The following is a 15,700-nucleotide window of genomic DNA, read 5'->3' as shown; positions in this document are numbered from 1 at the left end:
CATGGACCTGCCGAAGTTATGAGCAACGACAATACTGGAAAGTGTGAGGTTATGCACTTTGGCAGGAAAAATCGTAGAGCAAGTTATTATCTTAATGGCAAGAAACTGGAAAGTACTGAAGTACAAAGGGATCTGGGGGTCCTGGTGCACAAAACTCAAAAGGTTAGTATGCAGGTGCAGCAAGTGATTAAGAAGGCCAATGGAATGTTGGCTTTCATTGCTAGGGGGATAGAATATAAAAATAGGGAGGTATTGCTTCAGTTGTACAAGGTATTGGTGAGACCGCACCTGGAATACTGCGTACAGTTTTGGTGTCCATACTTAAGAAAGGACATACTTGCTCTCGAGTCAGTACAAAGAAGGTTCACTCGGTTAATCCTGGGGATGAGGGGATGGACATATGAGGAGAGGTTGAGTAGATTGGGACTCTACTCATTGGAGTTCAGAAGAATGAGAGGCGATCTTATTGAAACATATAAGATTGTGAAGGGGTTGGATCGGGTGGATGTGGGGAGGATGTTCCCGATGATGGGTGAAACTAGAACTAGGGGGCATAGTCTTAGAATAAGGGGCTGCTCTTTCAAAACTGAGATGAGGAGGAACTACTTCACTCAGAGGGTGGTAGGTCCATGGAATATGCTGCCCCAAAAAGCTGTAGAAGCTACATCATTACATAAATTTAAAACAGAAAGAGACAGTTTCCTAGAAGTAAAGGGAATTAAGGGTTACGGGGAGCGGGCAGGAATTTGGACATGAGTCTAGGTTCGGATCGGTCATGGCCCTGTGGGTAACGGAGCGGGCCCAGGGGCCGTGTAGCCTGATCCTGCTCCTATTTCGTGTGTCTAATTCTGTTAGATTCAGGAGATGGTTCTGTGATAGTAGATTGGTGGTTAGGATCAGATCAGCCATGATCTTATTGAATGGCGGAGCAGGCTCGAGGGGCCGATTGGCCTACTCCTGCTCCTATTTCTTATGAGAACTCCTGCAGAAATTCACCCCCTCCACCATGTGTTGTTATCCATCAAATATAACGTGAGCAAAACTCAAGTTTCTCCCCGTGTTTCATGGGATGACAGAGGGGAGGGAGAGTAATCGTCGAGCTCCTTTGCCAAAGAACACCCACCTCTTTTACTGACGCTTGCTGTGTTCCTACGATTTAACATTCAACACAGCACAAATCAGTGTTGAGAAGTAATGCAGCGCGAGTGATCGAAAGCAAATGCTCTACTCGTTCGTAACTCTTAGAGAAAGAAAAGATTCTTGAACAGGGGAGGTGGTACCAGATCTGCTGCTGAATCATTCATCTCTTTCAGATGCTAATGGACTTGTTGCGACGTTTCCTGTATTTATTTCTGAGCGGCGTTAGGTACTTGAAGCGGAAGTTAGTGCTAGCTGCAAAACCACACATTGGATGAAGAGGAGTTAATGTTCTGTGCATTATTGTCTATTCAGCAATGAGCGAGTTGACCAATAATTCTGGTGCTAGTTCCTGCCCACTGAGCCATACACTTGAGTAAAAAGTTCAAATCCAATGCATTCCGGAACTAAAACATGCAGATTTTCTCTTTCGTTAAGGGGGCTGTAAAAAGAGTTTGAAGAAACCTAGGGCTGTCACGAGGCTTCCTGAGGTTAACGTTGAAGGGATATGTCCTTTCCTGTGTGTAAAGAATGTTCAGTTTCTCAGTAATAGTGTTCCTGCCCGGACCGTTCACTCCTGCTTCTCGCGAGTCCACTTGATTATGGTCTCAGGAGACCGGTAAAGGAAGATGAGTTTGGCAAAGAGCTGCTCTTCCAGTTCCAACTCCCCCATCTCACGCACCAGAAAGATGTCAGTGCACAGCTTCAAGATTCGATCGGGGTTGGGCAGCTCCTCGAACATAATGGAGTGAGAGATGCCGTTGAAGAACTCGCGCACAAACTTCCCGATGACCAGCACTACAGACAGATACAGGCCGATGATACTGAGAGGGAGGGAGTGAGAAAGGGGAAAAATAAGATCAAACTTCAGCAAAGACCAACTGTGGGACTTTATTTTAATCTGCATATCTGAGTTACAGAGTGAGTGGGCAGTGCTGTTAACAACTGAACTTCTACTGATAGGGCCTGACAAGGACGCTGGATTACGATGTTACTGAACATAACTGTAACAGTGTTGGGAATGCTGTTGTTTACAGCTTTTCAAGACAGTCATTGATTGACGTATGCATTAATTATCTAATATATTACAATTCATGGCCAAGGGTTTCTAGTTCTGGTGCAATCGGCGATCTGGGTGCAAATTGCACTAGTTTTGAGAAGAGTTTTTTCCCCTCGGTTCCACTCAAACTAATTAACATATCGCTGAACGTAAAATCTGCCATGAACCAGCGCAATTGGGCAGCGTTTTAAAATGTAATGCAAAAAGAAGTTTGCCTTAAAAAAAAAATTATTCCTGCAGCCTGAAAATGGGTTTATCACAAAAAAATAAGCATTTTTAATCGGGAGTGTCTAATTCACCATCTGGCAGCACGGTGGCATAGTGGTTAGCACTGTTGCCTCACAGCGCCAGAGACCCGGGTTCGAATCCGGCCTCGGGCGACTGTCTGTGTGGAGTTTGCACATTCTCCCCGTGTTTGCGTGGGTTTGCTCCGGTTTCTTCCCACAGTCCAAAGATGTGCGGGTTAGGTTGATTGGCTATGATAAATTGACCCTTAGTGTTAGGGGGTTACAGGGATAGGGTGGGATATGTGTTGGTGTAGGGGTTATGGGGATTGGGTGGGATGTGTGTCGGTGCAGGCTCGATGGGCCGAAATGGCCTCTATCTGCACTGGGGTTTCTGTGATTCTGTGATCTGCGAGTAACCTGATTTTAAATGTAACTGAAAATGACTAAGAAGCTACAGAAGCATTTACCAGTGACACTGGTGTGCAGATGTCTGTTTCTTAGTAAATTAAAAGAATATTTAATAAAAGCTTTTAAAACATGGCCATTAGTGTCCTTGTGCCTAAAGAAAGCTTAATTTTAAGAGCCTCCTCCAAGGCCTGTGAATGGGCACAATTAGCAGAAACTCCCAATGCTGATTAATTTGATCTGGGGGTGTGGCCAGTTTCGTGGGCGAGCCCGGCTTCCAGCAGAATGTTTTTTAAACCAGTGCAGAAAATCGCGGAAACTCGATTTGCACTGAACGTAATTTGTGCTTAAAATTCCTCGATCGCTGGTTTGGCTGATTTCAGGCGAATTATGCTGAGAAAACCATCGCAACCTCGTGGAAACTCCTGCCCCTCATGTCTGCCCACACTTCCTGTCAACTTTTCCCATTATAAATTCCAATGCCCACATTTTTAACGGAACACTGTAATTACACCCTCCCACCGGTGCCAGCAAGAGTCCTGGGCAGAGGTTCCAGGGTAGCCTGGGACACCCCAGACGTTCCTTCTTCCTTATAGGGGGTGGGGGAAGATGCAGGGTGTATCCCAATACCGGAAAATGGCTAAGCTGAAGAAACGGGGCGGACCCCAGCGGAACCGGGTTCCACCCCATTATCAGGTCTCCCGACTGCAGAGGTGCCGGGATCTGCCTTGGTCCTGATTGGAATTCTGGGGCCCAGGTATCACATTCCACCCCTCCAATTCTACCAAACCTCAGCTTCCCTCCACAGTGAAGCCCCATCACTGAACTTTCTTCCTCCTCCAATGCTGCCAAGCCCTGTGACAACCCAAAACTGCAAAACTCCAGTTCTGTCAAACCCCAGCAATAGGGGTATTTGCACCACAGTGTGACAGGAAGTTCGTGTGACACAGGAAGTGTAATCGATAATGTATCCTTTAGCTCGCCATGTACATTGCCACAGGAGATTTGCTAGGATTTTCTTTTAAAAAGTCTTGCATGTAGTGCGCATCTGTCACGCACCAGATGTCACAGATGAAAAACAGTCTTTTTTTGGGGAAAGAAAGCCAGTCATTGACCAGCGGCTGCAATTTGCTGGCCCCTAATTGACCTGGATTCCTGCGAGACTGGCTTTAAAGGGACAGGCCAGCCGAGCACCCAAACACCATAACAATGTTCCAGACTACCCAGGAGCAAGACCACTAGGGCTTGAAAGGCATTCGGTCTCTGTTTGTGATGGTGCAAATACAGTCAGTACTTAGGCCGTTACGCAGTACAGGCCCAGCAATGCACCGGCAACTGTAGGCCTCAGCAATGGCAGTCAGCTAATCCCTAATGCAGTGAAAACCATGTATATAGCACAGGCAGAGACAGAAAGTGCAACATAATGATGTTACTGCTGATCGTCATGGAAGGATTGAAACCAACGAGTTGTTCCATTCAGACTCGCGCTCCTCCCCGTTTCTAGCTGTGTTTGCTAGGCCGTGGATTCACTCCTTAGTTTCAAGTGGTCTCCCACCCAGCTACGTTCCCCTGTGTTGTGCCCCAAACTCCCTCGTGCAGGCACAGATATCTCACATCGTCTAACTGGGTTCCAGCAGTTCTGTGGGACCAGTGAGGGACGGCAAAGTGTACAGCTACTGTGCAGCTTCCCCAGATAGTCTGACTGAGATAGGGTGCTCATGCAGGACAGAGTGTGGAAGGGAAGGTGAATTTGCCTCCCCCACCACCCCAATCCTTGGTGCAACCATTGCCTCATCTGACCATTCAAACCAAATTGCTTTACATCAGAATTCAATGCTGATGGCATGAGACGATCGCCCATTGTGTATTGGCTCCTCTGCCAATGAGGGGTGATTCTGTATTCACGGGTCAGGGAATCAGACAGGTATTTATGACCCACACTTCCTGTGACCACGGCTCCCGACTAGAATTAGAGGTCTATAAACAGTAAACATCTTTACCCATATCCAGCGAGGTATCCCAGACTTGAGGGGCTGACTTTGTCATTGAAGATGATGAGCTCAACGTTGCTGCAGCCCTGGCCGGCACACTGGGGGTTCCACTCCTTGATGTTCCACCATTTTACCGTGGCATGTGATGTGTTGCCTGGCCCTGGTTCCTCCTCCACCTGCAGCGAGATGTTCCTATAGAAGGCCAGGCTGGCCTCGTCATTTCTGGAAACATCTGTACCCATTGTGGAAGCAAAACACACACAAGAGGTCACTCCTTCTTTCCTGGGATTATTCCTTCACTTCTCCATCTTTAACTAGTGCAGGCCTGCTTGTTGGCAAAACCCTTGCGTAACTCCTGCGTGTCAACACGCTCTCTAGTCTCAGGCTTGGCTCTCTCTCGCCTCTGAGTCAGAAGGTCGTGGGTTCGGGTCCCACTGCAGAGACTCGAGCACACAATCCAGGCTGACACTTCAGTGCAGTGCTGAGGGAGTGCGGCACTGTCGGATGTACTGTTAAATTGAGGCCCAGACTGCCCCCTCAGTTGGACATAAAAGATCCCACAGCACTATTTGAAGAAGAGAAAGGGAGTTCTTACACTGGCCATCCCCTAAGTTCTTGTGAACTTAGTACAAAATTAGAAGATGTGCATGGTGTGATTCCCAAATTCATTTTGTGTAGGGCCCTTTCAGCCAGCAAACAGCAGAGACTTCCTTTCCCCTCAGCCAGGCCTGGATTTGAACCCGGGTCTCCCTCATCTTTCTAATTTTTGAAGCTCTTGTTTGGTTCTTGATGGCCTCTGTGCCCTGGAGAATGATTCAGTGCAAGTCATGAGGGTGCACAACCTGTCACTCCCACTTTGGGAACAGGAGGCAGTGATGAGCAAGTAAAACAAAGATACGAACTAGGACGGACTGGGGAGACAATATATTGATTTATATCTAACAACCAAGCATTAATATAAAATAAAGTGTACCAACCGTGTTAAAATGCATCACAAATAGCATTTATATTGTGCCTTTAATGTAGAAAACATCCCAAGATGCTTCACAGGAGCGATATCAAACAAAATTTGACACCGAAGCAAAGAAGGAGACATTCGGATGGGTGACTAAAAGCTTGGTCAAAGGGGTAGGTTTTAAGGAGAGGCGGAGAGGTTTCGGGAGGGAATTCTTAGAGCTTAGGGCCTCGGATGCAGAAGGCACGGCCACCAATGGGGCAAAGGGAGTGGGGGGCACATTCTATTGGTCCAGTTGCTGCTCTCCTCCCCTACCTACAACTGCTAGTGAGAAAATCATGGGGAGGGTCTGATGTGAAGCGGGGGAGGGGGACCCCTGTAAAATCCATTGGCAAGTGAAAGAGGGCTTTAAAATGTGTTTCACACTTGCTGATCGACACACTCCAGGCGACGACAGTACCACAGTGAGCAGGCTCATCGGTGCATCAACCTTGTCCAATCAGGACTCTCGTCCATCCCCTACACACACACACCCACCCACCCAATAGGCTTAGAGTTCCCTGGGGAAGATCCTGAGTTAACGGTCGTGTGTCTTTACTCACCTAATCGGAGCCGGAATGCTGGCTTGGCTTCAGACCTATGTGTCGCTCGAATGTATTTTGGGAACAATCCCTCAATCACCCTAAAATGAGAGGAGGTTTGTCATTCCTAATCATCAATGTTGTGAGAACAAAAAACAAAGAGGGAGGGGGAAACACGGAGGGGGGGAAACAGGGAGAAGGGGAACGGGGGAGAGGGAAACAGAGGGGGAGAGAGGGAAACAGAGGGGGAAGGGGGAAACAGGGAGGGGGGAAAACGGAGGGGGAGGGAAAAGGGAGGGGGAAACGGAGGGAACGGGGGAGGGGAGGGGGGGAAACGGGGGAGAGGGGAAACGGGGGAAACGGAGGGGGAGGGAAACGGCATGGAGGGGGGAAGGGGAAAGAGGAGGGGGAAACAGGGAGGGGAACAGAGGGCGGGGCGGGGAGGGGGGAACAGGCAGGGGAGGGGGGAAACGGCGGGGGGGAAGGGTAAAGAGGGGAAACAGGGCGGGGGGAAACAGAGGGCGGGAGGGATTTGAAGGGGGCAAACTCGAGGTGGGAGGAACTTTGATTCCAACCGGTATCCTTCCTGTAACTCGTTGTTTCTTGAGACCTAGTCCAAACCTGAGGCCTAGTTAAAAAGCAGTGAGACAATTAGTCTGACAAACCTGTCTGGAAATTTGTACAATGTTTCTCACTCTTGTGTCTGTTTCTTCTGCCAGTGATTAAATAGTTAGAGATGTTTGTAGACTTTCAACATCAGCAAAACCGAGTACTGACCTCGATCGCACCCAATGCCCTGCCCTCTGGAGGTTTCAGTGAGTGGCAGCCCATCAGAAATGTAATACTTGTAAGACAATACTGGTGGCCGATTTAATGAGCAACGATTCTGCCCAGCTGTTGGAATGTATGCTCCAAGCGCCTCATATATTAGGAGAGCCCAGAATACACTATAACATCCTTAGGACAGCACTAAGTGCTTCGTAATCCTTGGGACAAATCTAAGTGCACTATAACGGCCTAAGGATAACACCTAGTTCACCATAACGTCAGGGGAGAGACACACAGGGAAAGAAAGGGAGTGAGAGAAAAAGAAAGGAAGACAGAGATAGAAAGGGAGAGAAGACAGAAAAAGAAAATGACAGAGCGACACATGTAGTGACAGGCAGCAGGAGACAGAGACAAAGAAGGAAGGGCAGAAAAACAAACAGGCAAACGGAGAACACTGGGCATGATTTTCATTGGGCCGTGGAGGTGGGATTGGAGGCATGTGGGGGGTTAAAATCTCGAAATCGGGGGGCACGAACCAATTCCGCCCCCAACCCACCTCCATGCCAGTTTCAAAGGAGGCGGATACCCAACCTGTGCTGGGACCCGCCTCCCCGAGGCGGGAAGGGGATTAGTGCCAATTAACTGCCTGTTAACAGGTAGTTAACAGGCAGTTTTTAGCCTAATCCCTATTTTTATTGCTGAAGTGTGGGATTCCCGACAGCTCCAAACCAAGCCAAGTTAGCGAGGCTGGCCGTCGGGTTCGAGATGTCCGGTGTTCAGGTGAGTGATGGGTGCATGAGTTCAGAGGTAAGTGAGTTTGGTGTGTGTAAAGTGGTTAAAGAAGTTTTACTTACCTTTACACCCTTCCTTCAGATCTCGGGAGTCCCTCATCTCACCGGCACAGAAAGCAGAATGGCCGCGAGCTGTCAAAATCTGCAGCCTCCGCTTGCTGTTCTGGAGAGATCTCTAAATCAGCCTGAGAGGAAGGAATTGGAGTACAGATTGTCAGTGTTTGACAGCTTCAAACAGCTGTCAAACGCTGATATTTCATCTGGCAAAAGCTTTTGACAGATGAAATGTCCATCTGTAACGTCACCTGTTGCCGGGTGGCCCTTAATTGGCCTGCTGAGCCCGCTGGGCAGGATCAACAAGGTCAATCAAGTGAAAATCACGTGGGTTGGCCACAACTCGATGGAGGCGGGACAACAACCCCGAAAGTGGTAGGCCTGCCTCCTACATGCCTCCTCAATGAAAATCCAGCCCAATGAGTCTGAAACAAACAATTTGATTTGACATGGGATTGTCATGAAAATATTGCAGTGCCTGAGGCAGCAAGTATGCAACGTACACCGGCTTCTCACGGGTTCCTTCCAATAGCTGAACCAGCTCCTGTCTGACTTCCTTGTCCGTACAGAGCACTGTGTGTTCACCAAAAGTTTTGGGACTCTTGACCAGAGAAGCATTCCTGCAGGAACATGAGAAACAGGAATCAGGAGCCCACGGATTTACAACTGCAACATCAACCGGGCACTGAGGCAAACAGATCAGAGAGGATTCCTGCTACAGGAGTTCCACATCCTGAACAAACACATTGGATGTCACACTGTGTTTAATATCACAAGCATTGTATACAGAAGAGAAACATCAAGAAAAAAATATTCCTACAATGTGTACAGACAGGAATCCTTTAACTGTGATCTTCTGTGTATATACACAAGATATCCTTATATAGGCAAAGCTCGATTTAGAGAGTAAAGCTCCCTCTACACTGTCCCATCAAACACTCCCAGGGCAGGTACAGCACAGGTTAGATACAGAGTAAAGTTCCCTCTACACTGTCCCATCAAACACTCCCAGGACAGGTACAACACGGGTTACATACAGAGTAAAGCTCCCTCTACACTGTCCCACCAAACGCTCCCAGGGCAGGTACAGCACAGGTTAGATACAGAGTAAAGTTCCCTCTACACTGCCCCATCAAACACTCCCAGGACAGGTACAGCACGGGTTAGATACAGAGTAAAGCTCCCGCTACACTGTCCCACCAAACACTCCCAGGGCAGGTACAGCATGGGTTAGATACAGAGTAAAACTCCCTCTACACTGTCCCATCAAACACCCCAGGGCAGGTACAGAACAGGTTAGATACATGGTAAAGATCCCTCTACACTGTCCCATCAAACACTCCTGGGGTAGGTACAGCATGGGTCAGATACAGAGTAAAGCTCGATCGACACTGCCCCATCAAACACTCCCAGGACAGGTACATCACGAGTTACATACAGAGTAAAGCTCCCCCTACACCGTCCCATCAAACACTCCCAGGGCAGGTACAGCACGGGTTAGATACAGAGTAAAACTCCCTCTACACTGTCCCATCAAACACTCCCAGGGCAGGTACAGCATGGGTCAGATACAGAGTAAAGCTCCCTTCATATTGGCTGCAACCACAAAAGAATGCTCCCCTTTTGCAACAGTATTCAGCTTCCGAAACCACCCATTTTGTAGCCTGAGGGAGATTTAATGCCAAATTGTGGCCACTTTTATGACCACGGTTTGCCCTTGTTCCTGCTGTCTGCAAATGTTGCTCTGTAACTGGTCTCTAAGTCACAGTGGCCCAGGTTGACTCCCTTCCCTTCACTATGGGAAAGGGCTGGAAACCACAAACAAGGAGCCTGATGGTTCATTTTATTTCTCCCCCTCAAGTTCATTTTGATGACTGGTTCTGTTTTACTGGAATCATATGGCAATGTCTGGTAGTGCCAAAGGGTACAACCTTCACCCGACTATCCCGTGTGACGTTCATTGCGTGTTGCACGCTGTACCTCAGAATGGTCCAGTGGAAATGTAAGTGAATCCGCGAAGAGTTTGCAATTTCCTCTTTCATCGCCTTGAGACTGGCCGGACTGATACTCCACAGCGAGTTGGCATTGCTCTTTATGTGAGCCACCATTATGTCTTCTGGCAAGTAGTTAATTAAAAATTGCATAGCAGACTATGGAAATGAAAAGCTGTGTTAAGTATTGAATGTTTTTAGAATACCATCAAAAATAGATCACTTCCACCTCCATATTGTCCATCTGCCATCACCCTCCACCCCCCTGTTCTAAGTGAAGGTCCCTCTGCACTATCCCATCAAGTGCTCCCAGGCTAGATACAAAGTAATGCTCAGAAAAGAAATTCACAACATTTTCCCTTTCCGAAGCTAGCTATCCTGTGGCCTCTCTGAAACCAATTTAGCCCAATTGTCCTCATTTCATGTGGGATTCCTAGGAGGAGAGTGGAGCTTTTGATGCCATCAGCCGGCTGTAGATTCAAAGCCACGTCCAGAGGTGGATGGACTGTCTGCTGATCCACAGCACCACTCAGACCCCCTCAACATTTTTAATTACCACTGCTGTTGAACTGGGCTCAGTCTTTAACCGTGCTTCCTGTCTGGCACTGTCTCACTGTGGGGGGCGGGGGTGCGGGACCTCACTGTAGGTTAGTGCCACCCTTTTCATGTTGCTTTCTACAATAGCACATTGATCAGCAGGTCAGGCTATATAGTCAGCACCCGTGTAATCTTCCACAACATACAATGAGACTGACTCTCGTACCTTTTGGTATCTTTCCCATTCGGTTGACGTTTAATTCCACTGGTGGGTCATTAAACAGCTCCTTGACACAGAAATGTTATACGTTATATAAAACAGTCATTATGATGCTGTGGTGGGAGAGGATGGCTGCAATAAGTTGGAGTGGGGTTCTGGTGAAGTCATCACTCAACCCGTACTATTGTAGCTTATGATCATCACTAGAACTCTAAAAACACTGTCAGCTGTGGCTCAGTTAGTAGCACTTTCACCTGCAGAGACTTGGGCCTAGAATCTAGGCTGACACTCCCAGTGCAGTACAGAGGGAGTGCTACATTGTCTGAGGTGCCGTCTTTTGGAGCAGATGTTAAACTGAGGCCTCGTCTGCCCTCTAAGGTGGATGTAAAAGATCCCACAGCACTTTTTGAAGAACAGGGGAGTTCTCCCCAGCGTCCTGGCCAATATTTATCCCTCAACCAACATCACTGGAAACAGATTAGCTGATCAATTATCTCATTGCTGTTTGTGGGAGCTTGCTGTGCGCAAATTGGCTGCTGCGTTTCCTACATTACAACAGTGACTACACTTCAAAAAGTACTTCGCTGGCTGTAAAGCACATTGAGACATCCTGAGGTTGTGAAAAGTGCTATATAAATGCAAATCTCTCTCATTTATTTTGCCTGCCACACGCACAATTGACCAGAATTATTGAATTTAACTTCACAACTTGCATGGTGGGATTTAAACTCGCAACTTCTGGATTGCTAGTCCAGTACCGTAACCACTGTATTAGTGCCGAGCAACTAATGAAGTAACTAAATAAGCTGCTTATCACAGCCATCCCATTCCCATTCTGTCTCCCTCCTCCCCCTCCCTTTCTCCAGTTGCTCCAAGTGGGAGCCATGCTTAGTTTTCACACGGAGTCAGTTGCCAGGCGACTATGTGGGACTCACCGGATAGAGGGTGTACTGACTGGTGAGATCGTTGTACGCTGCGGCGGAGAACGGCCTGAGGTTCTGCTGCTGCGCACTCATCGTAAACAAAGGCTGCACGCATAAAACAAAGATTTTAGAAAATATGCATTGTAACAATAACTTGTATTTATACAGCGCCTTTAATGTACTAAAATGTCCCAAGGTGCTTCACAGCAGCGTAATCGGGCAGAATTTGACACTGAGCCACATAAAGAGATATTATTCTGTGTACCAAAAACCTTGGTCAAAGAGCTTTAAGGAGCGTCTTAAAGGAGGAGAGCGATGCAGAGAGGTGGAGATGTTTGGGGAGGAAATTCCAGAGCTTAGGGCCTAGGCAGCTGAAGGCAATGGCCACCAATGGTGGAGCGATGAAAATCGGGAATGCGCAAGAGGCCAGAATTGGAGGCGCGCAGAGATCTCGGAGGGTTGTAGGGCTGGAGGAGGTTACAGAGATAGGGAGGGATTTGAAAACAAGGGACGAGAGTTTTAAAAACATTAAAGAAAGAGGCTGTCTATTTTATAATCTACAGAGCGGGAGAGCTCTCACCGGTATCCTGGCCAATATTTATCCCTCAACCAACATCACTAAAAACAGATTATCTGATCGTTATCACATTGCTGTTTGTGGGAGCTTGCTGTGCACAAGTTGACTGTCACGTTTCCTACATTACAACAGTGACGACACTTCAATAAGTACTTCATCGGCTGTAAAGCCCTTTGGGACATCCTAAAGTTGTGAATGGCGCTACAGAAATGCAAGTTCTTTCTTCATTACTTCAATGGTTCTAGGCAAGTCCAAGTTGTTGAGTTGTCTTTTACCTCATATCCGCCAATGCTCATCTTGATGGAGACGTCCAAGGGCTGATTGGTCACCCCGCCTACAGACTTGACCAGTGACATGAAGAGCAGCGGGAACCATACGATGCAAATCAATGTGAGGACGATGAGGCCGCCCATCCCGTACTTCACCAACATGTTCTTCTTCTGGCCGGCCGCCTGAGGGTATCGCTGAGGAGAAGAAACACGGGCACCTTTAGGAGGGAGTTTCTATACGAGCAGCTCTGATCTTGGCCTGTGTAAAAGAGGTGTGGGGATCTACAGCGACAGGGTTGCCCAAATCTAAAGCTGGGGGACGAAGGGCTGAGAGCTGAACCCTGTATTTTTAAGAAATAACAACATAAAATGCTGGAAAAACTCAGCAGGTCAGGCAACATCCGTGGAGAGAAATTTGAGTTGATGTTTCGGGTCGAACCCTTCTTCAAAACTGGAAAGAAAAGAAACTAGATCGAAGGCAGGGCTGCGATCGGACAAAAGAATAAAAGAAACAAAAGAAGTAAAAGAGATTAGAAGCTAGACGAGATGGTAATAGGCTGAGATTAGGTGTAAAGTGTACTGGCAGGGCAAAAGATAGCTGCCAGGTGTGAGAGAGAAACAAAAGGAAAGGGGGGGGGGGGAAAGGAGTGGAAAAATTACAAGAAAAAATGAAATGGGGGCCGAGCTTATGATCTGAAATTGTTGAACTCGATATTGAGTCCGGAAGGCTGCAGACTGCCTAATCGGAAGATGAGGTGCTGTTCCTCGAGTTTACGTTGAGCTTCCGTGGAACAATACAAGAGGCCAAGGACGGTGAGGTCCGAGTGGGAATGGAGCAGTGAATTAAAATGACAGGCGACCGGAAGCTCGGGGTCACCCTTACGGACTGAACGGAGGTGTTCCGCAAAGCGGTCACCCAATCTGCGTTTGGTCTCCCCAATGTAGAGGAGACCGCATCGTGAGCAGCGAATACAGTATACTAGATTGCGAGAAGTACAAGTAAATTGCTGTTTCACCTGGAAGGGGTGTTTGGGGCCCTGGACAGTGGGGAGGTATAGGGGCAGGTGTTACATCTCCTCCGCTTGCACGGGAAGGTGCCAGGCGAAGGGCTGTTTGGGGTGATAGAGGAGTGGACTAGGGTGTCTCGGAGGGAGCGGTCCCTGCGGAATGCTGAAAGGGGAGGGGAGGGGAAGATACGTTTGGTGGTGGGATCACTTTGGAGGTAGCGGAAATGCCGGGGGATGATCCGTTGAATGTGGAGGCTGGTGGGGTGAAAGGTGAGGACAAGGGGAACCCTATCGTGGTTCCGGGAGGGAGGGGCAGGGGTGAGGGCAGAAGTGCGGGAGATAGAACTGACACGGTCGAGGGCAGTGTCAACCACGGTAGAGGGGAATCCTTGGTTGCGGAAAAAGGAAGACATGTCTGAAGCACTGGTGTGGAATGTGGCATCGTCGGAGCAGATACGGCGGAGACGGAGAAACTGGGAGAATGGAATAGAGTCCTTACAGGAAGCGGGGTGGGAGGAAGTGTAGTCCAGGTAGCTGTGGGAGTCAGTGGGCTTGTAGTGAATATTGGTCGATAACCTATCCCCAGAGATGGAGACGGAGAAGTCGAGGAAGGGAAGGGAAGAGTCAGAGATGGACCATGTGAAGGTGAGGAAAGGGTGGAAATTGGAGGCAAAGTGAATGAAATTGTCAAGTTTGGGGCGAGAGCAGGAAACGGCACCGATACAGTCATCAATGTATCGGAAAAAGAGGTGAGGGAGGGGACCCGAGTAGGACTGGAACAAAGATTGTTCCACATAGCCCACGAAAAGGCAGGCATAGCTAGGACCCATGCGGGTACCCATGGCAACGCCTTTGATTTGGAGGAAATGAGTGGAGTTAAAGGAGAAGTTGTTCAATGTGAGAACAAGTTCAGCCAGGCGGAGGAGGGTAGTGGTGGATGGGGACTGGTCGGGCCTCTGTTCAAGGAAGAAGCGGAGCGCCCTCAAGCCATCCGGGTGGGGGATGGAGGTGTAGAGGGATTGTACGTCTATGGTGAAAAGGAAGCGGTTGGGGCCAGGAAACTGGAAACTGTTAAAGTGGCAGAGGGCGTCCGAAGAGTCGCGGATGTAGGTGGGAAGAGACTGGACAAGAGGAGAAAAGATAGAGTCAAGATAGGAAGAGATAAGTTCCGTGGGGCAAGAACAGGCTGAAACGATGGGTCTACCAGGGCAGTCCTGTTTGTGGATCTTGGGAAGGAGGTAGAAGCGGGCTGTGCGGGGTTGGGGAACTATGAGGTTGGTGGCAGCGGGGGGAAGATCTCCAGAGGAGATGAGGTAAGTGACAGTCTTGGAAACGGTGGTTTGATGTTCGGTAGTGGGGTCGTGGTCCAGGTGGAAGTAGGAGGAGGTGTCGGAGAGTTGGCGTTCAGCTTCCGCTAGGTAGAGGTCAGTATGCCAAACAACAACAGCACCACCCTTGTCAGCAGGTTTAATGACAATGTCAGGGTTGGATCTAAGAGAATGGAGTGCTGCAAGTTCAGAGGGAGGTAGGTTGGAGTGAGTGAGGGGAGCAGAGAAATGGAGACGGCCGATGTCACGGCGGCAGTTAGCGATGAAAAGATCTAGAGAGGGTAAGAGGCCAGGGAGAGGGGTCCAGGTAGAACGGGAATTCTGCAAGCGGGAGAAAGGGTCAGTTGTGCGGGGGGGGGAAGACTCCTGGCCAGAGAAGTGGGCATGGAGACGAAGGCGGCAGAAAAAGAGCGCAACATCGTGCCGAGCTCGAAATTCATTGAGGTGGGGGCGTAAGGGGATGAAGCTCAGGCCTTTGCTGAGGACTGATCGTTCAGGGTCAGAGAGTGGAAGGTCAGAGGGGATAGTGAAAACGCATCTAGCTTCTAATCTCTTTTACTTCTTTTGTTTCTTTTATTCTTTTGTCGGATCGCAGCCCTGCCTTCGATCTAGTTTCTTTTCTTTCCAGTTTTGAAGAAGGGTTCGACCCGAAACGTCAACTCAAATTTCTCTCCACGGATGTTGCCTGACCTGCTGAGTTTTTCCAGCATTTTCTGTTGTTATTTCGGATTTCCAACATCTGCAGTATTTTGCTATCGTACCTGTATTTTTAAGGTTGTCTTCAAACCCAGACCACAGAAATTAACTGGAATGCAGACTTTGCGCTCTGGGGTAGATTCCATGAGTTAAGACACTTCCCCCCCCCCCCCCCCACTCGCA

The 15,700-nt window shown here is 48.6% G+C and overlaps 1 protein-coding gene across 1 annotated transcript in view; it reads right to left on the bottom strand.

The window, feature by feature from the left end:
* Nucleotides 1-357: 357 nt before the first annotated feature.
* LOC147108520 (piezo-type mechanosensitive ion channel component 2-like) overlaps nucleotides 358-15,700 on the bottom strand; it is a 318,148-nt gene continuing 302,805 nt past the window's right edge. The window contains 7 exon segments of the mRNA XM_086004280.1: nucleotides 358-1,961; nucleotides 4,830-5,052; nucleotides 6,378-6,457; nucleotides 8,473-8,589; nucleotides 9,950-10,119; nucleotides 11,653-11,745; nucleotides 12,493-12,681. Coding sequence (XP_085860406.1) covers nucleotides 1,709-1,961; nucleotides 4,830-5,052; nucleotides 6,378-6,457; nucleotides 8,473-8,589; nucleotides 9,950-10,119; nucleotides 11,653-11,745; nucleotides 12,493-12,681 — 1,125 coding nt within the window. The 3' untranslated portion in view covers nucleotides 358-1,708.

This window comes from Somniosus microcephalus, chromosome 13 (genome assembly GCF_052327205.1).
Source record: "Somniosus microcephalus isolate GS21.2 chromosome 13, FLI_Smic_1.0, whole genome shotgun sequence".
NCBI classification, from domain to species: domain Eukaryota; kingdom Metazoa; phylum Chordata; class Chondrichthyes; order Squaliformes; family Somniosidae; genus Somniosus; species Somniosus microcephalus.
This window is presented reverse-complemented; position numbering and strand designations above follow the sequence as displayed.